The 25621-nt window shown below is 45.4% G+C and overlaps 1 protein-coding gene across 1 annotated transcript in view; it reads left to right on the top strand.

The window, feature by feature from the left end:
* ZDHHC17 (zDHHC palmitoyltransferase 17) overlaps positions 1-25621 on the top strand; it is a 505513-nt gene that overhangs the window by 270682 nt on the left and 209210 nt on the right. Inside the window, exons 10-11 of the mRNA XM_085653012.1 lie at positions 7199-7299; positions 9698-9822. Coding sequence (XP_085509138.1) covers positions 7199-7299; positions 9698-9822 — 226 coding nt within the window. The remainder of the gene's footprint in view (positions 1-7198; positions 7300-9697; positions 9823-25621) is intronic.

The raw sequence follows: 25621 nt of genomic DNA, 5'->3' as shown, positions 1-25621 counted from the left end.
CTGAACATGTCGGTGGCGGACCCGCACGACGTGTCTCTTCTGCTTGGGGCACACCCATGACCCCGAGGCGTGCCCCGATTGTCGTGCCATGGCACCGAAAGCTTTGCGGGAGCTTTCCCGAAAGTTGTTGGAGGTCCGGCAATCTGTTCCGCGCCGATCGAGGTCCCGCTCCCATGGGAAGTCGAGGGACTGGTCGCGGAGCCGACCGCATCGCTCGTCGGAATCTGGGACAGGTAAGTCATGGCGCCAAAAAAGTCAAAGAAGCGACGTCGCTCTTGGTCTGCCCCTCACCGGTCGCGGTGGAGGGGCGGGCGGTCACTCCCCTGCGGCTCCGATGGTGCTTCTGTTGTTGCCTGCAGCCTGCCCGCCCTTTCCGGGCCCGCACGTGACTTCGGACAAGATACAGGCTTTTGTGCCGGCCATGAGCCATTTGTTTGACCCCCCTCGGGTCCCTCCGGAGCATCTAAGGGCCCCGTAGACCCGTTGGGTGGTTCTGCCCCCGTGCCACCGCCTTTGGCCCCGGCTATGCCGGCACGATACCCGGGGGCGCCGCAGACTCCTGCCACCTCCGGTCTCAGCGCTGGATACGGGTCCGGACGGCGCCGGACCGGGATTGGCACACTACCCCCCATTCCATTTCTTGGTGGGGAGTTTATCCCTTTTCCCCGGTCACCTCATCCTTACCGGCCTCTTCAACAACCGGTGGACGAAGGAGAGTACTGGGAGGGGTCTGAAGACCCTTTCGCAGCTCAATGCGAGGATCAGCTGGACTGGGAGGGTGATATGGAAGGTCCAGAGGATCTGGATTTCTCTCCACACCCTGGTACGCTGTCCCCCTCTTCCGTGGCTACGTAGGAGGTTGGGACTTTTTCTGTGGTGTTGCGTGGGCGGCTGATGCTATTAACCTCTAGCTCCCCACTGTACCTGTCAAGACTAATCTCCTGGCTGAGGTGTTGCAACCAGAGTCATCCTCCGCGGGGCCGCTGCTACCCTTCAGCGACGCAGGTACTCACGTCGTGTTGAGCACCTGGAACAAACCCAACACAGGGTCTCCTAGGGATAAGGGTGTGGCGCGCCACCATCGCCCGGCGCCGGGCGATCCCAGCTTTCTCACACAACCCCAGTGCCTCAGAGTCTGGTTGTCCAGGCCTCTGCCTCGCCAAGCGCAATTCCTTCTGCCCCTCCAGATAAGGAATCTAAGAAACTGTAGCAGTTTGGGAAAAAGATTTTCACTTCTGCAAGTTCTGGGTTGCGGGCAGTGAATACTGCTTGCCTGTTGGGCTGCTTTTCACATTCTGTGTGGGACACTGTGGCACAGGTGCTGCCTCAGTGCCCTGTAAAAGCTCGGGCAGTGCTCTCCCAGGCCGTTAGCGAGGGGTGAGATGCTGCTAAATTTACTATCCGTTGTGGACTTGACACGGCCGATTCACTCGGCAGGGCACTTTCCTCAACGGTGGCGCTCCGCAGTTACGCTTGGCTCAGAACGACTGGCTTACCCGGGCATGTACAGAACGCTTTGTTGGACATGCCATTTGATGGCACACGATTGTTTGGTGACCAGGCGGATAGCACCCTGGAACGCTTTAAGGACTCTCGGTCTACGGCCCAGTCCTTGGGTTTTGCCACCACGCGCACCTCTTTGGGGACCACTTTTCATCCTTTTTGAGGCCCAAACACGTTCCTTTTAGACCTGCAGGCCTGCGCAGCCGCGGTCGTGGGGCACGCCGTGGTGGTTCCCCGAGGCCACCACCGCCCCCGCAAAACCTTCCTAGTCAGGTGTTTCAGACCCACCAGACGCCAGTGGCCGGCAGGATTCGCCTTCACCTTCCCCACTGGCGCACCATCACTTCGGACAGGTCGGTTCTGCAAATAGTCCGAAAGGGCTACTCTCTCCCCTTCGAGTCTACCCCTCCAGCCATGCCACCTCAGTACCACCGCATGTCGGGGGATCACTAGGCACTTCTCCAGCAGGAATTTGCAGCCCTCTTGGCCAAAGGGGCCCTCAAGCGCATTCCGACGCCAGAAGTAGGTCGAGGTTGTTACTCCCACTACTTTTTGGTTCCAAAGACAAACAAAGGTCTGCGTCCTATCTTAGACCTCCGGAACATCAATTGCGTTCTCCGGAAGGAGAAGTTCAAGATGCTCATGCTTGCTCATGTCTTGTCTGCCCTAGACCCACAAGACTGGCTGGTAGCATTGGGCTTGCAGAACGCTTATTTTCATATCCCCATCCTTCCAGCCCACCGGCGCTACCTACAGTTCACGGTGGGCCACGAGCACTTTCCATTCACCGTGCTCCCTTTCGGCCTTGCCAGCACCCCTCGGGTGTTCACGAAAGTGATGGCGGTGGTCGCAGCTCATCTGTGCAGATCAGGGGTTTCAGTCTTCACCTATCTCAACGACTTGCTGTTGAAGGCGGGCTCGCCCCAGGCAGTCGTCTCCCACCTCCAGACTACGGCCGACCTCCTGCATTTGCTGGGGTTTTCCATCAACGTGCCGAAGTCGCACCCGATTCCCTCTCAGAAGCTCCTCTTCATCGGAGCGGTTCTGGATACGGCGCAGTTTCGGGTTTATACTCCTGAACAGCGAGTCCGGGACATTCGGGCTATGATTCTGATCTTTCGGCCCTGGTCCTGGGTTTCGGTCAGGAAGACCCTAAGGCTGCTGGGCCTCATGGCCTCCTGCATCCTGCTGATCTATCATGCCAGATGGCATATGCGGGCTCTGTAGTGGGACCTGAAGTTCCAATGGACGTAGCATCTGGGAAATCTCTACGACTACGTCCAGATCTCTGAGGGCGCCGCACAGGACTTGCAGTGGTGGCTCACGGACCAGCGTTGGGTCAGCAGCAGATCCCTCTCCCTCCCCCAACCGGAGCACACAGTAGTGATGGACGGTTCCCTCCTGGGTTGGGGTGGCCACATGGGAGAGGCGAAAATAAGAGGCCTCTGGTCTCCAGCGGAGTCCAAGCTCCATATCAACCTTTTGGAGCTCATGGCAATCCTACTTGCACTGAAAGCATTCCTTCCCTCTGTCAAGGGGAGAGTAGTGCAGGTGTTCACAGACAACACCACCACCATGTGGCACTGTAACGAGCAGGCGGGGTGGGGTTGTGGACCCTATGTCAGGAGGCTCTACGTTTCTGGACGTGGCTGGAACGTCAAGGGATTTCCTTGATGGTTCAACACCTGGCGGGTACCCTGAACGCCAGGGCGGACAAACTCAGCCGCAGGTGCATGTTGGATCACAAATGGTGTCTGCACTCAGAAGTGGCACAAGGTCTCTTTCAGCAGTGGGGAGAACCTTGGTTAGATCTATTCGCCACCGAAAAGAACGCACAATGTCAGCAGTTCTGCACGTTGGAGTTTCCAAGGCCGCACTCGCTCCGAGATGCTTTTCGTCGCGAGTACAGATGCGGTCTATTGTACACCTTTCCACCTATACCACTTCAGCACTCTGGGCAGAAGAAGATCGGGCCCTAGTGATTCTTGTGGCACCGGACTGGGCTCGAAGAGTTTGGTATCCCGAGCTACTCAGTATGAGCGTGGATCCCCCGATCCTGCTGCCTCTTCAGGAGGATCTCCTGTCGCAGCAGCAGGGGACGGTCCTCCACCCGAACCTGTCCAGCCTCCACCTCCTTGCGTGGAGATTGAGCAGCGACAGCTGATTCCATTTTACTTGCCTCCTGAAGTCTGTAATGTGATTCTGGCATCCAGGCGTCCCTCCACTAAAGAGGTATACGCTGGTCGATGGAAAAAATTTGTGGCATGGTGCACAGCGAAAGCTGCGGATCCTCTTTCTGAAGTCCTATTATTCCTTCACTTCTCTCTTTGGCCCAGCAGGGCTCTGCTCGGGGCACTATCAAAGGCTACCTTTCTGTCCTTTGCGGTTATTGACTTTGAAAATTGTCTTCCTGGTGGCTATCACCTCGGCTCGGTGGGTGAGTGAGCTCCAGGCTCATTCCTGTAAACCTCCTTTCCTGGTGATTCATCCGGACAAGGTTGTGCTTCGACCGCGTCCCTAATTTCTACCAAAAGTGGTCTCTGCCTTTCATCTCGGGCAAACTGTCAATCTACCCACTTTCTTTCCGCCTCCGCACCCTTCAAGAGAAGAGAAGAGGAGAGGCTCCACCGTCTGGACCCAAAATGTTTGCTTTTGTTCTATCTCAACCGCACACAACAGTTCCGGGTGGATGACCAGCTCTTTGTTGGCTACGTGGGCGCCAAGAAAGGCTGGGCTGTGCACAAACGAACTAACTCCTGGTGGGTTGTCTTGTGCATTAAAGCCTGTTACTCTCTGGCTAAAAATGAACCTCCGGTTGTGCTGTGCGCCCATTCTACCAGGGCGACGGCAGCCACTGCAGCATCGGGACACAGTGCCCCCCTGCAAGACCTCTGTTAAGCAGCCACTTGGGTTTTGTTGCATACTTTCACTAAGCATTATTGCCTTAACTGTCAGGTCCGGAGAGACGGCTTCTTTGGCCGTTCGGTTCTCCGTGACTTTCTGGTGTAATCTCACTTCACAGACCCACCACCGGGGTTGGTATTGCTTGGGTATGTATTCTAAGGTAAGGAATCTATCACAAATGTGTCTCTTTCAGATGCGCAGGTTACTTACTTGTGTAACGATATATCTGTAAGAGACATTAGTTAGTGATAGATTCCTTACCGCCCGCCCATCCTCCTTGTTCTACGAACTGTTATCTAGGGTTCAGGTAATCCCTTTCAGGACCCTAGTTCTATTGCACCAGTAGTCGGTCTCTGGCATGGCTCTGCGTTCCTGGTGCGGAAAAGTTGTTAACAGAACTGACGTCAGCACGCGCGGGCGCGTGTAAGTAGCTCCGACGACGTCATCTCGGCGACTACTACGCCAGCGACGTACGTGAAACTGCACAACGACACCTACCGATGCGCAAGGGCACTGCTGACGAAAACTTTCCGGATCCAGTCTGAAGCCTGGGGATATTCTAAGGTAAGGAATCTATCACTAACTAATGTCTCTTACAGATATATCATCACACAAGTAAGTAACTTGTGCATCAGTGCCTGCATGGGTATGTGACTGGGCCTGAGAGTGCCTGTGAAGGTCTGTTAAATGGGTCTGTTAGTGCTTGCATGAGTATGTGAGTTCTAACTATAACTGTCTACTGGTGACCGCCGGTAGGTAATCCATCTTTAGAGATGGATGAATAGATATAATATGTACATATGTGGGCTTGTGGTGGTGAGCATCGGGTGGAACCGGACCTCAGGATTATTTACGGTATTGGACAGTATGGAGGATGACTAAGCTTAAAACATTCACCCATCTGCAAGAGGAGTGCATGCTTCTGCAGTCCCAGCTATTCAGATTTACAGAGCTATGTTGTGCCCTAGTGACTTGTAGAAAAGGAAACCAGGGTATAGCTAATACGGCTGACTAATTTCAATGAAATTCAATTCCCCATTTGTAAAGCGTGAACTTATCACCGCCCTAAGGGTAACCAGGCACTGGTGGGCCATTGGGGAGATTAAGGGAGCTATTGCCCAGAGTCACATGATGCTGAGCTGCTACTGGCAATTGAACTGTGAGCTCCTGTTCCGGAGGCAGCCACTCTGGCTGCTGCGCCACACTCTCCACTGCCTTGCGGGGAGGTCCCATTGATTTGCAGAACCTTAACAACATTCCCAATAAGAACTTGGGTATCCTGGAGAACAAAAGCTGGGGAGTGACATTAATGCACCAACAGGAACTGGCAATAAATACAAGACTGTGTTTTGTACAATTCAAACACTACACGGGGCCTTTTATAATAGAAGCATGTTAACGAAAATGCATCTAGTTGAAACAGCTACTTGTACGAAGAACGGGACTGAGGAGAACACTTTCTGGCGCACTATATGTTGGTGTCAGGTTATCCGAGCATACTGCAGGGGCGTAACTAGTGATTCAACTGCAATATTGGACAATGAGATTCCCAAGACTCCAACATTTGTTTTCCTGAGTATTTCAATAATGATTTACTTCTACAAAGGCTGCTGTTCTTCACTTTAAGGCTCATCATTGCGAAGAGCAACATTTCCGGGCAGTAAGGTAACTAGCACTTCATTGTGAAACTGAATTCACAAATGCAAATTGAAATGTGAATGTGAGAGAGTTATGTGAGAGAGTTATGTATGAAAGTTGGGGGTGCCCTCAGAAATTTTTATATGTTAGGGACCGATGAAGAGGCCAGTATGGCCTTGATGTGTATACATATTCTAGCACCCCTCCACATGGCAACATTATCGGGTCAAAATTATCAATGATCTTGAAGCCCAAACTGCAGAGATTTGGAGGAGTCATTTGTCATTTTCTAGCTCTAGTGCTTTCCAAAAGTGAATTCTAAGCCAATAACGAAGGAAGCCTATCCGCTTTGCGCATTTTCTCTAGTTTACCTCGTTGATTACTACTGGAATCCATTATCCATTACTCTTGAGCCTTATAGATTTAATTATCAGATCTTAAGCCAGTTTGTGTTCACTCCTCCCAAAACCGGTTTCAGATGCACCACAAATCAGGACACTGCCAAGGTGTTAATTTAGTGTGAAGTATAGGCATTTAGACAAGTATTTCAGATGGAGTGAGGAGTGCTAGCTGTAAAGAGGCTGTGAAATTCTGTCTGAGGAAGGGCATAGAAGTGTACATTGGTTTATCTCATACTTAGCCAGACAGAAACTAAACAAATGGTTAAAGAGCATATGTGTTAGTTTAAAAAAAAAAAAAGGTCATAATGTTTTGTGGCCTGACCTAATATGTATGCAGTGAGGCTTAGGAATGACCTGGCTTTATTGAGTTAATAATTTTTTATATATAACAGTAGTTAGGGAGGAAATGGGATAAGTGCCAGTGTCTGGTTTTATTATTTTACCTGCTACTAAAGTGTGTTTTGTAAACCAGTATTCCCAATACACATCATTAAATACATTTGGGACTTATTATTAGCAGGTGTATTTGTACTTTATGTTCAGCTGTTTATATGGTATACATTGTTTCATCTTGCTTATTTCACAGTGACTTTTTTTTACTTTGTTTTATAGTGTGAAGTATTGTTTTGTATAGTTTTAAAGTTTGGAATTGCAGAGCAAAGAATGAGCCATGAGATGACTTGAACATTACTACAACACATTATAAAATGTATACTGATGCTATATATATATATCCTTTTTCTGTTTTGCAGGGCATTCTTTGACCACTCCATGCACAGTGCTCTGCCTCTTGGAATTTACCTGGCAACTAAATTCTGGATGTATGTGACATGGTTTTTCTGGTTTTGGAACGATATCCTTCTGATAAGTGTACTACTTTTATTAAGCTCTTCAAATACATTTGACCTTACATTGCAAGGGCAGAATGTGAATTGAAATTTTCACAAACGAAAGAAAGCATAACAATGTTTAAATCACTTGCCATTGCAGAACATTTTGTACTTATTTTGTAAATTATCATTCAATGTTTTTGAAGGATGTATGTTGTGGTTGAATGTATATAAAACTGATAGTTTTTCCACTGGAACATTACAGGTCGTGGTGTGTAGAAAACTGGAGGTAATCCACCTTTTCTGCATGGCGATCCCTAATTTTTGATTTTGTCTGATCCCTGTTTTTGGCTGGTATTAGGGCTTTGTGCATTGTCATAACTGCTATTTAGCACCACAGTGTGCATCGCTTAGACCTATAATGGTATAGGTAAAGTTGGTGCCATAGATACCAGGGTTTAAGCAGAGAAAACTATTATGGATAACCAGATTGTGTTTCTAAAGTTTGTAGGGGTCACATCCTCCAGAATAAATATCCCAATTTCTGACCTGGTATGATTATTACATGGGTAAAGGAAAAAGGGCAATATCAGAATATATGGGCATTTGGTGGTGTTTGGCGTGATATTTGGTGAGAATGGAAATTAGATTTGCTGCATGTATCCATTGCAGATGTGCATGCTCTGCACGTTTGTGCCATCTAGTATTGGGTTTGGATTATTGAACCTTCTTATCAGAGTTTAATCTTCAGGTGTGAACAAAATCACTGGCTATCACGTTCCCACTGTGACACAGACTCTTCTTTCCTGTAACGTCAGCTATTGCTAGAAGGTCTTCAGTGGTTTCCAACATCTGCTTTTTACCAGTGACCATGACAAGTCTAAATTCTGGGCCTATAAACACTTAAAATGCTTAAAGACAATTCAGCTGAATATAAAAGGTGTTTAACTCACTGTCCAGAGTTAGCTGAAGAAGACTCCACTATGTCCCATCATAGAACTTTTGAATGTGGAATTTGATGATGACACTGAAAAGGGCAGGGAAGATTTGAATTTGAAACATCTGTTATAATTGATGTGGGTGAGGAGGAACATAGTTTATTGCCGTTATTAGATTGATGAGGATTAAATTCTGTTACTCAAGAAATATCTAAAGAAACCGACCGGGCACTTACACCAAGACTCTTTTTCAGACTGCACCATGATTACAAATGACAAAAACCTCTTTTGATGCTTTTTGTCTTGTGGTCTATTATTTTTATTAGAATCAACTTTGAAGCAAATCTGATAAAGAATCTGGCTCTCATACTCCAAAAGAGGTTTGACCCTTATAGTAGGGTGGGCTTTAAAAATAGGTTCAGTTTCAACAAGAGCACTGAACCCTAAAGGGTGATCTAAGCTTTCTGTGTAATTTATCCGAAAAGGAGTTAGCCTTCGAAGAGTAGATCGACCTGGATTGGAGGTTCAGGTTGTGGTTGGATTATAATCAATACTTTTGGTGGAAAAGACAACAGTCTACCTAGAAGGAGTGAAAAATACATTTGACTATGTTAGTTCACAAGTTGCCGAAGACGTAAGAGAAATAGCATAGTCAGACATAGGGAATCTTCCACCTAGACAAATCAGTCAGTGCAGTATTTAAAGTGTATTGTGCAGTGGTGTTAAGGTAGAACAGCCTTCCCTTAGGCTAACGTCCATTCAGTTGCAGCCAAGAGTCTGAAAAAGGAGATGATGAGCAATGCTGACATAGCATTTTTCCATGAGCTGGAGAATTTGCCTCTTCTTAAGAAAAGTCACATTACTTGAGCGGAAAAGCCTTCTTAACCCATTATGCACTGAAATCAAGCTATACCTGGCTGATGAGCCCTAAAAAGGGTGAAACCTGTCCTGGATTGCTTGTGTTCCAGTTCAGTGAGGAGCTAGTCTGGCATTTTGGGCTGGACTTGTTCCATATTGGAGCAGCGTCAATACTATTTTGCATATGGCCGAGTTTAAACCGAGGTGGCATGGTTGGCTAAAATCTATGGATATGGATGGCTTTTCAAGTGATTGCCAGTGGCTGAGATTAATTCAAGCATTCCATCCATCACCTTGTGTTTTTCACCAAAGATGCCTGTATCCTCAGAGCAAACCGATTATGAAGCGGACAGAGTACAACAAGATGGAAGGTGAAAACTGGATGAAAGTGATGCCTTGAACAGTTAGCTGCTGGGTTCCAATTAGGTATGTAGCATATCACCAAAAGAAACTTTAGCCTACCGTTGCACTATTTAACACTTCGCTGCACTGTTCATTACTGTATAGCAGTGATGGCTGATGAAGAGGATTAAGACTTTCTTTGTAGCATTAAGTGAGTATCATCATTAGTCGCACCTTGGGCACCATTTCCAAGCTTATCCTTTTTTCCTTAACCTTTTTTCACATCTGAATTTTCTCTTTGTACATCTGCCGTTCCTTGCTAACAGTGTTGCACTTTTCTACAATTTTGGAAAATCATGGAAATCTGACCCAGGAATAATCAAAGCCACAGAAGAACAAAAGAAGAAGGTAAAGTCTAGATGCTTTAATCAGTTTGCCAAAAACATTGAGTAAGGTGTTGTGAAATACCAATGTACAGCTGCAAAGTGCTGTTACAGACACTGAAAAAACTGTGTACACCTTAATAATTAAATGATTGGCCATTCATAATTGTGTTCTTTCACGTGTACTCTCACAATGCACAATCATCGCATCTGTTGTCACTATGCATTGAGTACCTTGTTTGAGAAATATTGGTTATAACATATTGTTAACTGTTATAGGTTGCATTCCGCCCTTGAAGGTGTACAACTGTTTAGGATGTGTGTGTTATTTTTCTATTTAGTGTGTTTGATTTCTAGGTTTGGGAACTGTTGCATAGCCTACAAAGATTGTTAGAAATATTCAGCTAATTGATCCATTTGAAATATTTAATTCATCGATCCAACAGAACCACAGATGTTTTGTAATTAATTGGCCCAGGTTTAAAGGAACAGAGGGTGACCCTGTTAAGTGTTACAACTTATCAACAGAACTTAAAACAATCTTTCTTGGTCCATTTTGTCATTTTCCTTTATGGCTTGCCTTGCATTTTGCAACTTGAGATATATTGAATATGTACTTTTAAGTTCCTTCATGCTTTTGTATGCTTATTGAAATTTGTTCTGCTATTGGCTTTTTCCTAGGGCTTAAAACATGGTTCTCAAGTTATGACTTTGTTAGCATCAGTTCTTGTATTTGAAATGGCAATAATTATATTGTCACACACTCACTCTTGTTTAACTAGTAAAAACTGCCTTCCATCCCACCGGACCCTTGAAGTCCAAACATTCAGCAATATGCTTCTGAATTCTTCACTGTGGTCCTTATTGAATACCTCAGTAGTAGGCAAAGTTTCACTTGCAGAAGTCGATATGGTTGAAATGTCTACCATCCTATTTCTCCAGCATTTAATCTGTTATAGATTCTCATGCTTGAATCTTCCCCGTCGTCCTGGTGGGAGTCTCACGGTATTTAAAATATAGCAGTATATAAGAAAATTCATATAAACCAATTCAAAGGGAACCAAATTTTTGCTAACCCATTGTCATCTTTATAAGCCCCAACTATCAGTCAATGAGACGCCAGCCCTACGACCACAATCCCCTGCAGAGCCACCATATCTCGGGTTTAAAGCACAATTGTGAGTCCAAGCTTCCCATCATGAGGTAAAAGTGGTTTGCCTTAAAACGGGGAGGCGGGCGGGTTGCATATGGATCTATGAAAGATATCAATACTGGAGAACCACAGTGTACAGGTAAGTAACTTGTTTTTTTCTCCAGCATTGAATCTTTCATAGATTCACATGCTTGAATCAGAATAGTAAGCAGACACAAAACAGCTTAACCTTGCTCCCTGGTGTTTGGGCCTTTCTTCTTACTCCGTATCTTAACCCATTAAACGTTGTAGACATTCAGAGTGGACGGGAGATGAGACATAACATTAGGTCTTAGCCATGAGTCTCACACTGATAAGGTTAAATCAAAATATGTTTATTCCAAGGTCGAGAAGATAGAGTGCTCTATCCTCTTAGATCCTCCTCTCCTCCAACGGCCAGAGCATCTGACCCCAACATTTCAAGTCCTACCAGAACACTCTAGTACTACTTAAAGATTCTGCATACACAATGGATACCACACACCTTCCCCTCTACAAATTCCAACATATATAATACCTTTAAACAAGTATATTGCTAGACAATAGGAACACTGACGTCCAATTTTCACCCAGTCTTGTAAATAAACAGGTTTCTTGCACACACATTGACTCTTCCGTTTGGGAAGACCTCCAAAGAAATAAGTCACTTGATCCATTCATTTTAGTCTTTTTATCACATTGGTTTCTTTCAGCCAAAGTACTGGCTCAGGAATTGGGCTAGCAGGGATAATACCTTGCTACCCTACCAAGATTTCAAATTCTATGTTCATCCATCTTAACAGCATTCTTGAACACCTTTACCACTTTCATGGGTTTACTGAGCTTCGAAACCTTACCCTCACCTCAATGTGAGGACTTTTTGTTTTGACCAGATCACCAGCTTTTACATTGATTGCTGTAACTGCTTTGTGTTTATCATAATTCACCTATCTTTTCAATACTTTTTCATTTCCTTCTTCTTCCAACTATTATCACACTACTCTTCACCCAACATAATCAGTTGTCTTATCATTCACCCACTTGGAGTACATGACACAGTTGGCAAGCATTTTTCTTAACACAAAAGAAGTAACCCGTGTGGTGGAATGCAGTGTCAATGTATATAACCTCACCTTCTTCATCAGTTCATCTTTCTAATTCAAACCATACCCACAGAATGTTGAATCAACTCCTTTACCACTTTGTTGAAGCTTTCTTATCATACAATTGGATTCAGGATGATACAACGCTGTCTTCCTATGCCTTATTCCTCTTTCATTTAGAAACTCTACCCATACATTTAGATGTCAATTGCACACCATTGTCTGTCAACAAAGTAAATGGGAAACCTTCTCCCCCAAATAACTCTTCAAAGAAATCCACAATATCCTGTATTTCTATTTAACTCAGTCTTTACTTCTGGCCAGTGTGAGTGCATATTGATACAAGTAATTATCTACCTGTCCAAAGAAGAAATCCCTGATGGGATCAAAAATATCTAAGGCAGCATCAATCAATGATCCCGATGCATGTTCCAGCAGAACCATACTTTGAGTCCTGCACTTTAAAACCTTGTCATTATTCCCACAGTCCAAACACACTCTAATCACTCTTTCAACTCTCATATCCATTCCTGGCCACCAATACCCTTCTCGAAGTCTCCCTTTAGTTTTGGATATGACTCTAGTGAGCATCATCGACTAACCTATCCCTCCACTTACTCAGAGGAACAAGTGTATTGCCCCATATTCACCCCATCGATCAAGGAAAGACATCCTTCACATTCCAATAACACTTAACTTCATCACTGCAACCATCCTTACTCCTCCAGTCATCATTCAACAATTTGATGACACTTTTCAAGGCATTATAATTTTCAAGTTCGGTTCTCCATTCCTCCTTCCGGATGATCACACCTGTAACCTTACATACACTGAGCTTGCACAACTTGAGAAGCAATCTGGCTTTGAATGAGTCACTCCTGGCACATAATACCACAAAATCTAATTCTTGAAGAGCAACCATTCACCTCCGAATTCTACTGGATGAGAACATTTCTCCAAGGGGCTTATGGTCCATTTTAACTTAAAAGTTATAGCCCCAGGAAATCTTTCTCAGTTTTAACAGAATAATTGATTTATGCCCCTCTCAAACTTAAAATGGTTTTCTCTTAACCCTCTGACCTTTGCAAAAGAATAGCTCTCAATCCTGTAGATCTGGCATCCGATGCCATCTGTAGAACTGGCATCTGTAGATCTGTCATCAAAACTGTCTCTTTGCCAGGTACAAAACTACCCAAGCTTGAATTATTTCCAAACTCACCTTAACATTGTTCAATTCCTCCTCACGTGCTTGAGTCTAGCAAAACTATACACCTTTCTTTAGCAAACCTCCCAAATGCTTACATTGTTTAGCAAATGGTGGAACAAATTTACTTTAATACTCTGCCGCTCCCAAAACTTCAACAATTCGTCTTTATTCTGGGGACTCAGCATGTTCCGAAGAGAATACACAGGTTAAATACCATGCCTCGTAATAATATGTCCCGAATGTTCCATTTCTGGGAACATTAAACTTACACTTTTCTAATTGTAAAGTAAGACTTTCAACCTTCTCAATACCTCACACATCTACTCAGTTCTCTGTGATTGACATACAATCTTGCTTTCCTACTAGCTTTGCGGTCCAAAATAACAGGAGCAAGCCATTCAGTAGCCTCCACCTCCTCAATGATCTTTATCGCCTTCAATGTCTCTATCTCTTGTCTCATAGTCTAATTTTGATGAAATGAAGATAATTTTTCAAACAACCCAGACCTTTCCTGAAAAGCTCCAGGAATTCTCCCTCATAATCATTGGCCTTAACCTGAGCAACTTGTTAAATTTGGGAACATCATCATTATTTCATCCCTTAATCTGACAGAACTAGATTAATTGGGATCAAGGTATACCGATAAATCTCTTTGGTGGAACCAACTTATCAAAGAATCCCCTTTGAAAGAAATGTACATCTTTCCGAGAATGATCAATGGTACCCCAAAAATAACCCTACAGATTGATTGGTTCACCACCATAATCCTTTGGTTTTAGGTCTGTTTTGAATAACTGCACATTTCCTCTCAAATTTGTTTAAAAAATCTAGAAATTAGAATTATCTTTGCTCCTGAGTCAAATAGCATCTGCACTGGTCACCATTCACTCACACCTCCTCTAATGGTCCATCTTTCCCATTCTCGTTGACTTGCGAAATAACCTCTCTCCGAGGCATACTCCACTTCTCTCACTTTTTTCTTATCTAACCTGCAGCAATTTGCAAAGTGACTATTTTTTCCATATGACTTACAAGCTACTTTCCATCTTGGACTCACTTAAAAATTTGCATTATCTCCAGAATTGCTGCATCGTAAAATATTTACCTTGAAATTCTTTTATGTTCTTCGTAGCACCCTGTAATGTTGACTTTTTTCTCTGTACAACATGTATCATCTTATTATCCTCTCTATCATAGTACACTTTCATATCACCTACACACTAGCTTTAGAGTGCTCATAAGTTTTAGCTATCATAATAGCTTCTTGTAGAGAAGCATTATCCTTTTGACACATTGATTCTCTTCCCTTGTTTAAATTGCACCCCAACATTAATTGATCATTTAAGTGTTCATCTGCTGAAGCTCCAAAGTTGCATATTGAAACTAAATTTCTTAATTCAGTGATATATTGCTCAACTGACTCTCCAGACCTTTGCGTTCTTTTACCATAGTGATACAACTCCAACATTGTGCTCACTTTGGGAAAATAATGCAAATTAACTTTCTTTAAACAAATTTTAAATTCATTGAGACTGGTGGCATCCTCAAAAGAGAGATCAGGCAGACGTTCAATTACATCCTGACCTTCTGGACCAAAACAATCAATTAGCAAAGACATTTTGCATTCCGCATTCAGTGCAGTTCCACAATCTTTAGTGTAATAGTTAAATAGGTTCTTGCATTTGTGCCAATGTATTGTAGGATCACCAGAGGAAGAAAGGAAACATAGAGGAGTTCTACATCTAGTTTCTCAATGACTAAAAGTAGCAAGGAAAAAAAACCTTAGTTACACAATAAATAATACACAGAATGAAGGACAATAACCATTGGTACCCGAAAATGATACTGAGAACACTACCTAAAGGAACTGTGATATCCGATATGATACCAGAAATCCTTTGTGTTTGCAAGAAAAAGCATTACAAAAAAAAATTACTCATGGTCTTTTGAAAAGTACATCATTACGTTTGTTGAAAAGGAACAAGGAAATGAAAAAAATTACAAAATAACTGCATCCCAAACCAAGATGGCAACCACAAACGGATTCATCTTCCCGATCCAAGATGGCTGCCACTGACAGAGATTCCTCTTCCCAATGCAAGATATCCACCGAGGAGATTATAGCTTCCCGAACTAAAATGTCTGCCACAAAAAGATTTGTCTACCCAATTTTAAATGGCGGCCAAGGATGAAGTTACTAGCTCATACGGGTCGTGAGACTATGTCCATTGTTGTGGAAATGTCAAGTGTTCACAGGCAGTAGGCGGAGCGCATGCACACCCAATGAAATACTGGTCATGCCTCGCAAGGTGTGCAAGGAGGCCTTGAGCCAACAAAGTAAGTGGGTTTGCGCTGCGAACAAGCCAACGATCCGTTATGAAGATCCAGACAGGGAACCAATGTTCCAATGGTTGACCTGATCCTTGGCAATCCGCGTATACGAGAGCGGTAAATATCTCAAATACATATGGTTTAAAATCCAACCACGATGGTGTTGAGACTTTTGTTCTTGTTCTTTCATGTGTGCTCCTTTGTCCTGGTGGGTGTTTTTATGTTCCTCAGCTCATCGACGGTGTGAGTAGCAAGGAGTCGCACACTGATGAGGTTAAAACCAACATATTTATTTGAAGGCTGATAAACTACAGATCCCCATCTGTGTACATCCTCCTCGCCACCAACCAACAGATCATCTGACTCCAACATTCCAAGTCCTACCAGAACACGTTAGTACTACTTAAAGAGTCTGCAAACACAGTAGACAGCCACACATATCGTACGCCATTAAATATTGTTGACATTCGAAGTGAAAGAAATATGATACGGCACGGCACAGATACCCTCTAGTGATGGGCTCTGTGGTTTGATTGTTTTGTTTTACAGTGAAAATTTGGTGGGGCATTATAGCTCCAGTGTGCCTCCTCCGTCCTTAAATCTAAGCAAAACAGCCTCTTGCAATAGATGATTGCTCTAGATTTTTCCTGCTGTCCTCAAGTGTAATGCTACCTTACTAAAGATAGCTCTTTTGACTCAAACATATGTAAGAACCTTCAGCTCACATTAGCGCACAAATGGTCCTTTCTCCTCCAAAGTAAGGGTTCAGGTATTTTTCGAACAGTGGATCTTGTTTGACACCAGTGCTTTCTATGAACATATTTTGCATATAAAAATGGCAAAAATATGACATCTCAAATGCTGAATATAATCAGTACTCTGTAACGCCCATGGGCTCAAATTATACCTCCCATCTTCTTACTTTTTGTAGATACGGATTTCCTTTGTTATACATTATGGCAGGGTCATGGTTTGTCCCTTCCGATTATAAAAAATGCATGTTATGATATGTTATGAAGATCCAGCGCCGGGATGGTGCATTTGCCCATAATACTGCACCAAACCATGATGCGTGGCAGCTGTCCTTGCTGTGGTGAACGGGACAGACAGCGGGGTCGCTGGGACCCATTACTAAGGTAGCCTGCAGCATTGGATGAGCCCAGAACTGCGAGACCGGCCTTAACAACTTCCGTTAGTTGAGGCGTCAACGGCCCATATTTACTACTATCAGGGCAGGGCTTTAAGTGAGATGAAAAAGCTGGGGAGGGGTCTCTCAAAGAGGCGTGGCCAATGTAGTTACGGGTGTGGCTTATAAACACATAAGCTAAAAATCTGTGCTTAGCATAGTGTGCCACCCAACTTGTATTTTGGTGTTTCTGTCATTGCATCCAGATATGATACAACAAGTAACATCATACCTACAACAAGTCATGACTATTGGCTTTTTCAGTGGTTGTTAGTTGCATAAGATAAATAACCATAGATTATGGCATGTAAATAATATTGAAAAGCTTTGACTTAAAGCCCTGGTGACATCACAACAATGTTGCTGCTCCTGAGTTTCATAAAGAGAAGGGAAAACCAGAGAGAAAATGGCTTTCTTTAAAGGATTTCCCTTCCCCTACAATGCTCACCTGGTATGACGTCATTCCGTAACTTCACTAGTGTGAGCACACGCACATCCATGTGCCTGTTGCTACTGCAGTACGGATAAAACAGACTGCCTGTGCCAGAGCACAAAACAGCCTGATAGAGTCCCATTTCGAGGCCCCCTATAAAAAACTGCGGGTGAGACCCGGCCCACTTAAAGCACTGACTACTGTCACTTCACCTGGGGTGTCTGTGGTCAACGCAGTGTGTGGGCACCTCATTTCTGCTCTTCCTGTGCTAATTTCTGCTGTTTTTGCCTCGCCTGGGTTAGAGACGACCTGATCAGTATATGTAGTGTGCCGCCAGTGCTGCAGGTGAGGCTGGCTGCTCAAAATGACACCAAGCTCCCTCTGCTGGTAGAAATGGCACCTCATAAGAAATGAATCCGCAGGATGGAAGATAAACAGATGCTGCCAGGTCTAATATGTGAGCAATAGAAATGCCCTGTCAGTTGAAGTTCCAGCAGCTTCGGTATTAATTACATCACCATAACATAGCAGGGACTGTGGTAACTTGGCAGGAATAATACTTGCCCGGCCCTCAAGTAACTCGGCTCCTAATTTAACAGTTAGCCAATCTGTATTTGTAAAGTGCACTTATCACCATGGGGGTATCAAGGTGCTGTGTGGGGCAGAGCTATTCGAACATCCAGGTCTTAAGCAGCTCTTGAATTCGGCAAGGGTGGAGGAGGTTCGGAGGTGGATGGGGAAGTCATTTCATGCCTTGGCAGTGAGGTGGAAGAAGGCACATCCTCCGGCTTGAGTACGATGGATTCGGGTGATGGTGGTGAGGGCCAGGGAGGCAGACCGCAGGTGTCTGGTGGGGTGGTGGAATGTCAGTTGGTTGTTCTGTTATTCAGTTCCCATATTGTGGAAGGCTTTGTAGGTGTGCCTGAGCAGTTTTAAATGGCATCTCTTCTTGATGGGGAGCCAGTGCAGGTTGCGGAGGTGGGAGGTGATGTGGACTCACCTTGGCAGTTTGCAGATGATTCTTGCCACATGATACTTGCCGCTGGGTTCTGGATGGTTCGGGGGCACTTGAGGAGGAGAGTGGTGGTTCCAGTTTGGAGGGCGTTCCCATAGTCAAGTCGACTAGTGATGAGAGCCTGTGTAATGGTTCTCCTGGGGTCCGTTGGAATCCATCTGAAGATCTTGCAGAGCATTCTGAGGGTGTTGAAGCAGGTAACAGCAACCAAGTTGACATATTTTCTCATGGAGAGCTCAGGATGATGCAGAGGTTGCGGGCAAGGGGGGTGGGGGTGGGTGCTGGTCGGAGGGCCACCAGGAGTTGTCACACGGTGAAGGGGGTCTTCCAAAGAGGAGAACTTTGGTTTTATCTGTGTTGAGTTTGGAGCAGTTGGTTTCTCATCCAGTCGGGAAAGTCAATCCTGGTACTCTGGAAGTTCACTCTAGTGGAGTCGGTCTTTGGTGAGGGGGGAGTATAAGCTGGGTGGTGTTGGTGTATGAGATGATGTTGAGATCGTGGTTACTAGTGGCGTCATGTAGACATTGAACAGTGTGGGGCTGAGAGAGGAACCCTGGGGTATGCTGCTAATTATGCTTTTGGGGTAGGAGCTGTATTGTGGGAGGCGGACTCCATGGGTGCAGCTGGTGAGACTAGAGAATAATTATTGAGGGCTATTGCGTTGTCCGTGGCTTTCTCCAGCACCTTGGTCGGGAAGGGATGGCATGAGATGACCGGTAGTTCTTGAGTTCGGGTGGGTCCGCTGTGGGGTTTTTCAGAAGTGGTTTTACATGTTTCCATGATTCCAGGAATGTGGCACATCTAAGCACTGAGTTGGTGATGTTGGTGAGCTGGGGTCCGAATTCTTTATGTCCGAGATTGAAGGCGTGGTGAGGGCTGGGGTCAGTTGGAGCTCCGGAATGAATGGAGGGCATGATGGGTGTTGTGGTTTCAGTGTCGAGGGGTGACCAGTCAGTGATTATGCTGCACATGGCTGTTTTTCTGTGTTTATAGCCCTACAAAAATAAAAGGAAGCAACTGGGTGCCTAACCTACTGTGTTAATCCATTCTGCGCATGGCCTCTACCGTGATAGTTACTACCCCAATGCGCTGTCTGCCTCCTAGTCTGACAGAGACTCAGGCCTGGTTTTAGGCCCTCTCCAAACGGCTGATACCCTAGCAACTCTGTCAGGGACATTATCTGAGGCCTTCTAGACAGGTTGCCTACCTGTTTCATCCACTGGATCTCAAATTGCCTAATTCCTCACAGCCACTATGGGCAGAAAAAAAGAGTACCAGGAGCCAATCCCGCCCACCCTCACCAGCACCTCAACCATCAAATCATATGGAATGCAGTGGCCAGGGACCTCCACAACCCCAAGCTAAGCTAGATTACATGCCATCGAGACCTCATGCACATGTCGAGTCCTGCATAGAGGAAATTTGAGTGCAGTTCAGTCTCCTCCATTAAGACCAGCAGAAATTAGCCTCTATGGTCACTGATGCTGAAAGTCGCCTCTCTGAGATGAAGCCATATTTTGCAAATCAAGACAAGTCCACACGGGATGTCCACAAATGAATGCAAAGACTAGAATACTGTGCGAAGGATCCCGAAGGGAGGGCACCGGGGAAACCACATACAAATAGTGTGTTTCCCAGACGGTGTCTAGGGATCCCAAACGATGGTTGAATTTATGGAGGAATGGGAGAAGACCTTCACACCAACCCAATCTTTAATCCCACATTTCTCAATGGAAAGAGCACACCGAGTACCCTGCTGCAGACTTCTGCCTAGCAACCCCTCGCCCCCGTTCAGTGGTGGCAAAGATGCTCCACTACAAAGACAGAGATGCCATGCTACAGGCGGCTAGATGCACAGCTGTTCTAATATATCGATAGTCCCACACTACACAGTGCTGATTCAGCAGCATTGCTCCTCCTTTCTCAAAGTGAAGCGCCGCCTCCAACCTTTAAATGTTCAATACTCTCTTCTGTTTCCAGTGAATTTGAAGGTAATGCATTACCAACAAGCTCTCTTCTTCACTCAGCTGAACTAAGCCTGGAACTGGGTGGAACCCACTTAAAGGGCAGCCATCGCTCCATCCCCTGCAGATCGTATGAAGACATCCAAGCACGGCAGGCGTAGACACCGAAGAAATAGACCTCAAAGTAGGCCTGGGGCACCCAGAGTCTGCCCTCACCTCATGCACTCCTCCAGAATCAACATTCTGCAATAGACGCAGCACTTGCTCCCCCCTCACCCCCCTTGTTTTATGTACTGGCTCATAGAGTAGACTTTCGGCATGCAGCCCTTGGTTGCAGGCTCTGGTTTTGGTTACGGTTTTGTTGTTCGTTACTTGTTGTTTTTATTCCCATTGCACAAGCGACAAGTGATACCCTTCTTGTGGGCCAGAATTGACAAATGGGTGCCCGGCCCTCCCCTCCCCTCCCCTTTCCTTTCCAAACATATCTAACATTGATGTCTCTCCCAGGTTTCTGACTTTCGGCACATGCTTTGGTCTTGCCTCAGCATAGCACATTTTTGACACACAATATATACTTCATTAGCCACTGTCACAGAACTTACCACGTTAAATTCATGCGAAGCTACTGCCTTAGGTATTTTCTACAGACACAAAAAAAATCACAGGGTTTGGGTGGCTTCACCAACCTCTCCCTCCTGCTGGCCAATCATTTACTAAGCATGCACTGGAGAGCTCCACACCCCCAGCTCTCTCCCAATATCGCAAGGCACTGCTTAGATGGGGAGAAAGTTGTGCACCGCATTGGGAGGAGGCATGTCCTATACGCCGGTGCCCTATAGCGGCTTTCTGTGATACGATGCTTATTGAGTACAAGGAACTGGCTGAAGAGGACAAATACCCCACCGGGCTAAACTTAAAGGCCACAGGTCCCCGGCTACCTTCCCCCTTCCTCCTCCATCATAATATTCTAAACATTATTCCATTATCGCTTGTGCTTCTCCTGGTTTCTTTTTCCAAGTTCTGCAACCCATGCCCATTTTTCAGTGGGTCCCTCTCATCCTTCTAGGACATGAAGGGAGGCAATTTTTACACAGAAGCACATGGGCGAAGGACTCTGACGTTTTACATCATTTTGAGCCAGTGCAATTTACTACTGGCCTATTGTTTGTGCAGGTATTGAACATTGATTTCTTTCATGTGCTGAAATTGTATTGGGTGTGAGAAACATGGCCAGGCAGGAGGTTGGTGGAGTGAAGGTGTCTGTCTGTCTGTGTGTGTAAGGTGATGCTGGTGTTCAGGGATTTTGATCCTTGATTGTGTAGTACTCTGTGAGGGTGTAGAGTTTGAAGACCCAACATTTGTGTATGGAGAGCCAGTGGAGGTATCTAATGTGTTTGGATATGAAAGAGCTGAGTTGGAGTCTGTGAGTCATGCCATTGTGTTTTGAATGAACTTGAGTCTTTTGCAGAGTTCAGTGGTGATTGTAACATAGAGAGAATTTCTGTAGTCCAGTCGGTTTGTGATCAGAGCTTGATTGACGGATCTTCTTGTGTTTAGTGGGAGCCATCTGAAAACTCTCTTCTGGTATTTTTGGGTGTAGGTGGGAGCCACCGTGTTGACCTGGCTAGCCATTAACATGTAGTTGTCGATCACAATCTTTAGGTTTCTTGCAGAGTTTGTCGGGGGGATGTTTGATCCAAGTTCTGAGAGCCATCAGGCAGAGCACCAGAGGCTAGTGTCTTTTACATAAAGGACACTTACATCTATGGACTTGAGTTACAGGGAGTTGGTCGTCATCCAGTTTGCGACTTCTGACTTGCATTTGGTGAACTTCAGTTCGAGGTGGTGTTGAAAAACAGAGATGATGAGCAGAGTGTCGTCTGCATATGATATGTTGAGTCCGTGGTATCGGATGATGCCGGCGACCAGGGCTGTAGAGACGTTGAAGGGCTTCTGCCTGAGCAAGGAGACTTGAAGGTCTCCACACGAGGATGGGGCCTGGCTTATGGATTAGGTGGGTAACAGGAGGAAGGAGCTGATCCTGCAGAGTGTGGGCCCACGTATTCCGGTGTCATGGATGAGTTGGGAGATGGTGTTGAAACTAGTTGAGAGGTCAAGTAAGATGAGTGCTGCTGTGTCTTCTTTCTTCATGATTAGGCATCAGTGGAAGCAATGAGGGCTGATTAGGTGTTCTAGTTTGGCCATACTCCTGACTGAGAGGGGCCCAGGAGGTGGTTGACATCAATGTGGTCAACCAGTCACTTGTCGATGTTTTTTTTTTTTTTGTTCTCCAAGTCACTTGACGGATGTGGGACGAGGTAGATGGGTCTGTGGTTCACTAGTGTTTTTGTGGCTGCCGGGGTTTTTTCCAGGAGAGGTAGAAAAATTGCATGTTTTCCTGAGTCCGGGAAGGTAGATGTGGTGGGAGAGTTGTTGAGATTGGTGTTAGAGTGCTGCAAATATGGTGGACTCCGTTGTTGATGGTGTAGTGCAGGCATGGGTCCGAGGGAGCTCCTGAGTGGATGAAGCATTTCGTGGTGGTGGTTTCCCCGGGGGTGATAGTTTGCCAGCATATCAGGGTAGTTTCTTGGGTGTCCCTCTAGTTCGGAAGGGCGGCAAGTGCAGAAAGGCACAGTTGTTTGCAAGGTATGTGGTGGTGATTTTGGTGCTGAAATAATGGGAGTGCAGGCGCAGAGTCTCTCTGATGAAGTGATGGTCATTTAGCTGGCAGCGGGGGATGTGAAAGTCTTCAGTGGCAAAGATTTCTTTTGCATTGTTGGAGCTGTTTTCAATTTGTTCAGTGATTCTGACGCGCTTTGTAATTCATAAGGCATTAGTGACAGATCCAGACTGCTGCTTTGTCTGTGTCTCTGTCAAAGTCGTTGGTAAGTTGTCCTCGGGGGCATTCCAACTATATGCAGAGGTGTTTAGCCAATAAAGGTTGCCAATGTACCACCTTGTCTGTGCATTGTTCTGTACTGTGAGGATGGATCTGAGTGGTGGCAGGATTCCTGCATAGGAGGTGATACAAGATAAAATAGGCAAGCTCATCGCGGGTTTGTGGGCATTGAGGTAGGAGTTGTGAGGTCCAGACTTTCTCGTAATCCTTATTCCAGTTGCATCGGGATGGTTTGGTGAGCGTTTTTCTGTGTTGGTTGGGGAGATGTAAGCTGAAGCAGACGAGGGTTTCGTAAGTCAAGGTGAGGGTGGTTGGTTTACCTTCTGTGATGTCTTAGAAGTTTAGGTAGACCGGATTGAGGAGGTGTGCACCTGTGTGGGGGTGTTTTCTTACTCATTGGGTGAGTCCTACTATTTCAAATCTTCCAGGAGTTGGTGGTGTTGGGGTCAGTGGTGTTCTTTCAGAGAAGGATGAAGGAGCCAGAGGTGAACACCAGCAGGACGACTACGACGTCTGCAAGGATGTTCACAAAGTTGCCAATGGATAAGGGAGGTTGATCGAATGGGGTCCTTCTAAGAGTGACATTGCTGGAGGTCCTGAGCTTGAAGGCCATGTGCTTGAGGTGGTCGCTGTAGTTGACTGAAGTGATGGCGCAGGTGATGTTTTCCTTGTATATGATGGCTATTCTTCCTCCAGGTTTGCAGGTTCTGTGCTGTCTCGAAATCTTGTAGTTGGCAGGAATGGCTACCGCGATGTACAGAGCAGAAGACAGACTGAGCCAGGTCTCAGTAAGGAACCAGTAGGTCCAGGGAGAGGTTTTGCAGGAGGTCCCAGACTGTGTTTGACAAGTGCCTTGGTGTTGAGAAAATCACAGGTCAGGGTGCAGTGAGTTGTGCTTAGTGGTTTCTTGAGAGGCATAGTTCTGTGTGGGGTGAGCTAGGTGAAGTGAAGGAGAAGCGGCTTGTGGCGCAAGTGAATGCACATTTAGTGCTGACAGGGGAGGCTAGGGTGCACTGCGGTATGGGCGTCGAGGGTTCATGGCATGGAGAGCTTCAGCATAGTAGAGTCTTGGGCTGTGATGGGTAGTTGTTGGACCAGGGGTCACAGTGCAGATGTGTGCAGATGGGCTTGCCTTTGGCATGCCATCATGAAGATAGAAAAGACACACAGATGATGGGTTGAATGCAGAGGAAATCAAACATTCTCCCCTAGTCAATAGATTGGAGTTAAATCAAAGCAAAATAAATGATGGCGTTTGGCCCAAATCTCTGTACTGGGGTGAATGTATGACATTGTTCTGCATTCTGTCCATCAATTGTTCTTTTTGCATCATGAGGAATACAGCTTTAACCTTTTCTGTGCCCTTAGTCTACTGCAGAAAGCCTCTTCCTGGCCTTTTGCCACTTATTGCCTAATTTAATGGTTTCTATAGCTTCTGGGGCCTTTCAAAATCTTGATGCATCTTCCTGATGCAGGACGACTCCATTGTTTGGACACTATATAGACGTTGAAAAAGATGGCACCAGGATTTCTTGGTGTGTAAATCCATCCAAGAGAGGTCTAGGCCTTCTGACTGATTGATTGTGCTGATTCTGTTTTGGAGTTTTCTGGTACTCTGGGCACACCGAGTATGATCATGTGGACTTGGTGAGTCCAGCAGCTCTGACCCAGACATCTCTCAATGCCGAGTCTCTATTGGTTCAAGTCCAGGTGCTGAAAAAGAAGTCAAACCTACTAATGTGATGTCCCAGGTTGGTAAGAACCTCTTTCCGCACCAACATAGATGTGGTCTACAGAATTGATCAAGACACCACCCTTGAATCCTTTGACATTAGGAAATTAATTGTGTGGAGTGAACAAAAACGAAGACAAACTTCCAGTGCTCCTCCTTGGTCCGAGCACTTTTCTCTGGCTCAGAGATTCCCCCAGATGAGGAGGTATTTGACTCTGATTCCATGGCCCATCAGCCAAGGACTATTGCTACACAAAGTATAAAACATTGAAGGCTTATAACCTCCTTCCCCGCTTTAATACTAATGTTGACTTGTATCCATACCTAAAAAAAAATGTGAGTTACCTGGAAAGTTCTCCAGAACAAGATATCGCTTACATCTCTGCCCATGCTTCAGAGAAAGTTTTTCACTCACTAGTTTGAAAAGCAGTGCGGAAATAGTTTTTAGAGGAATATCTTAAGAGGCAGTTTTTACAAAATCCAAATATGACTAAAGACATTACTTACCTTGTTATTCTGAGGAAAGGTAAAAATGGTAGCAATTTTCTCAGTACCCTTAAGTGTTGGATGCAGACATTTGAAATAGCTGCAACTTTGTGTATTACAGATTGTGCCCACGGTATCAATCTTTCTTAACATTTGACTCGGCTTAAGGCACAAGCTCATACAGGGGAACCACAAGAGCCTGTCCCTGCTGTGTTGCCTGCTGCCAGTAGGTCTAGTGGAGTCCGATTTCCACCATCTCCAATTGTACAAACATCATCAAACAGTGGTGACGTAAGA

Source organism: Triturus cristatus, chromosome 4_1 (assembly GCF_964204655.1).
Source record: "Triturus cristatus chromosome 4_1, aTriCri1.1, whole genome shotgun sequence".
Lineage (NCBI taxonomy): Eukaryota > Metazoa > Chordata > Amphibia > Caudata > Salamandridae > Triturus > Triturus cristatus.
The sequence above is the reverse complement of the archived record's forward strand: the minus strand, read 5'-3'. Positions and strand labels throughout refer to the sequence as shown.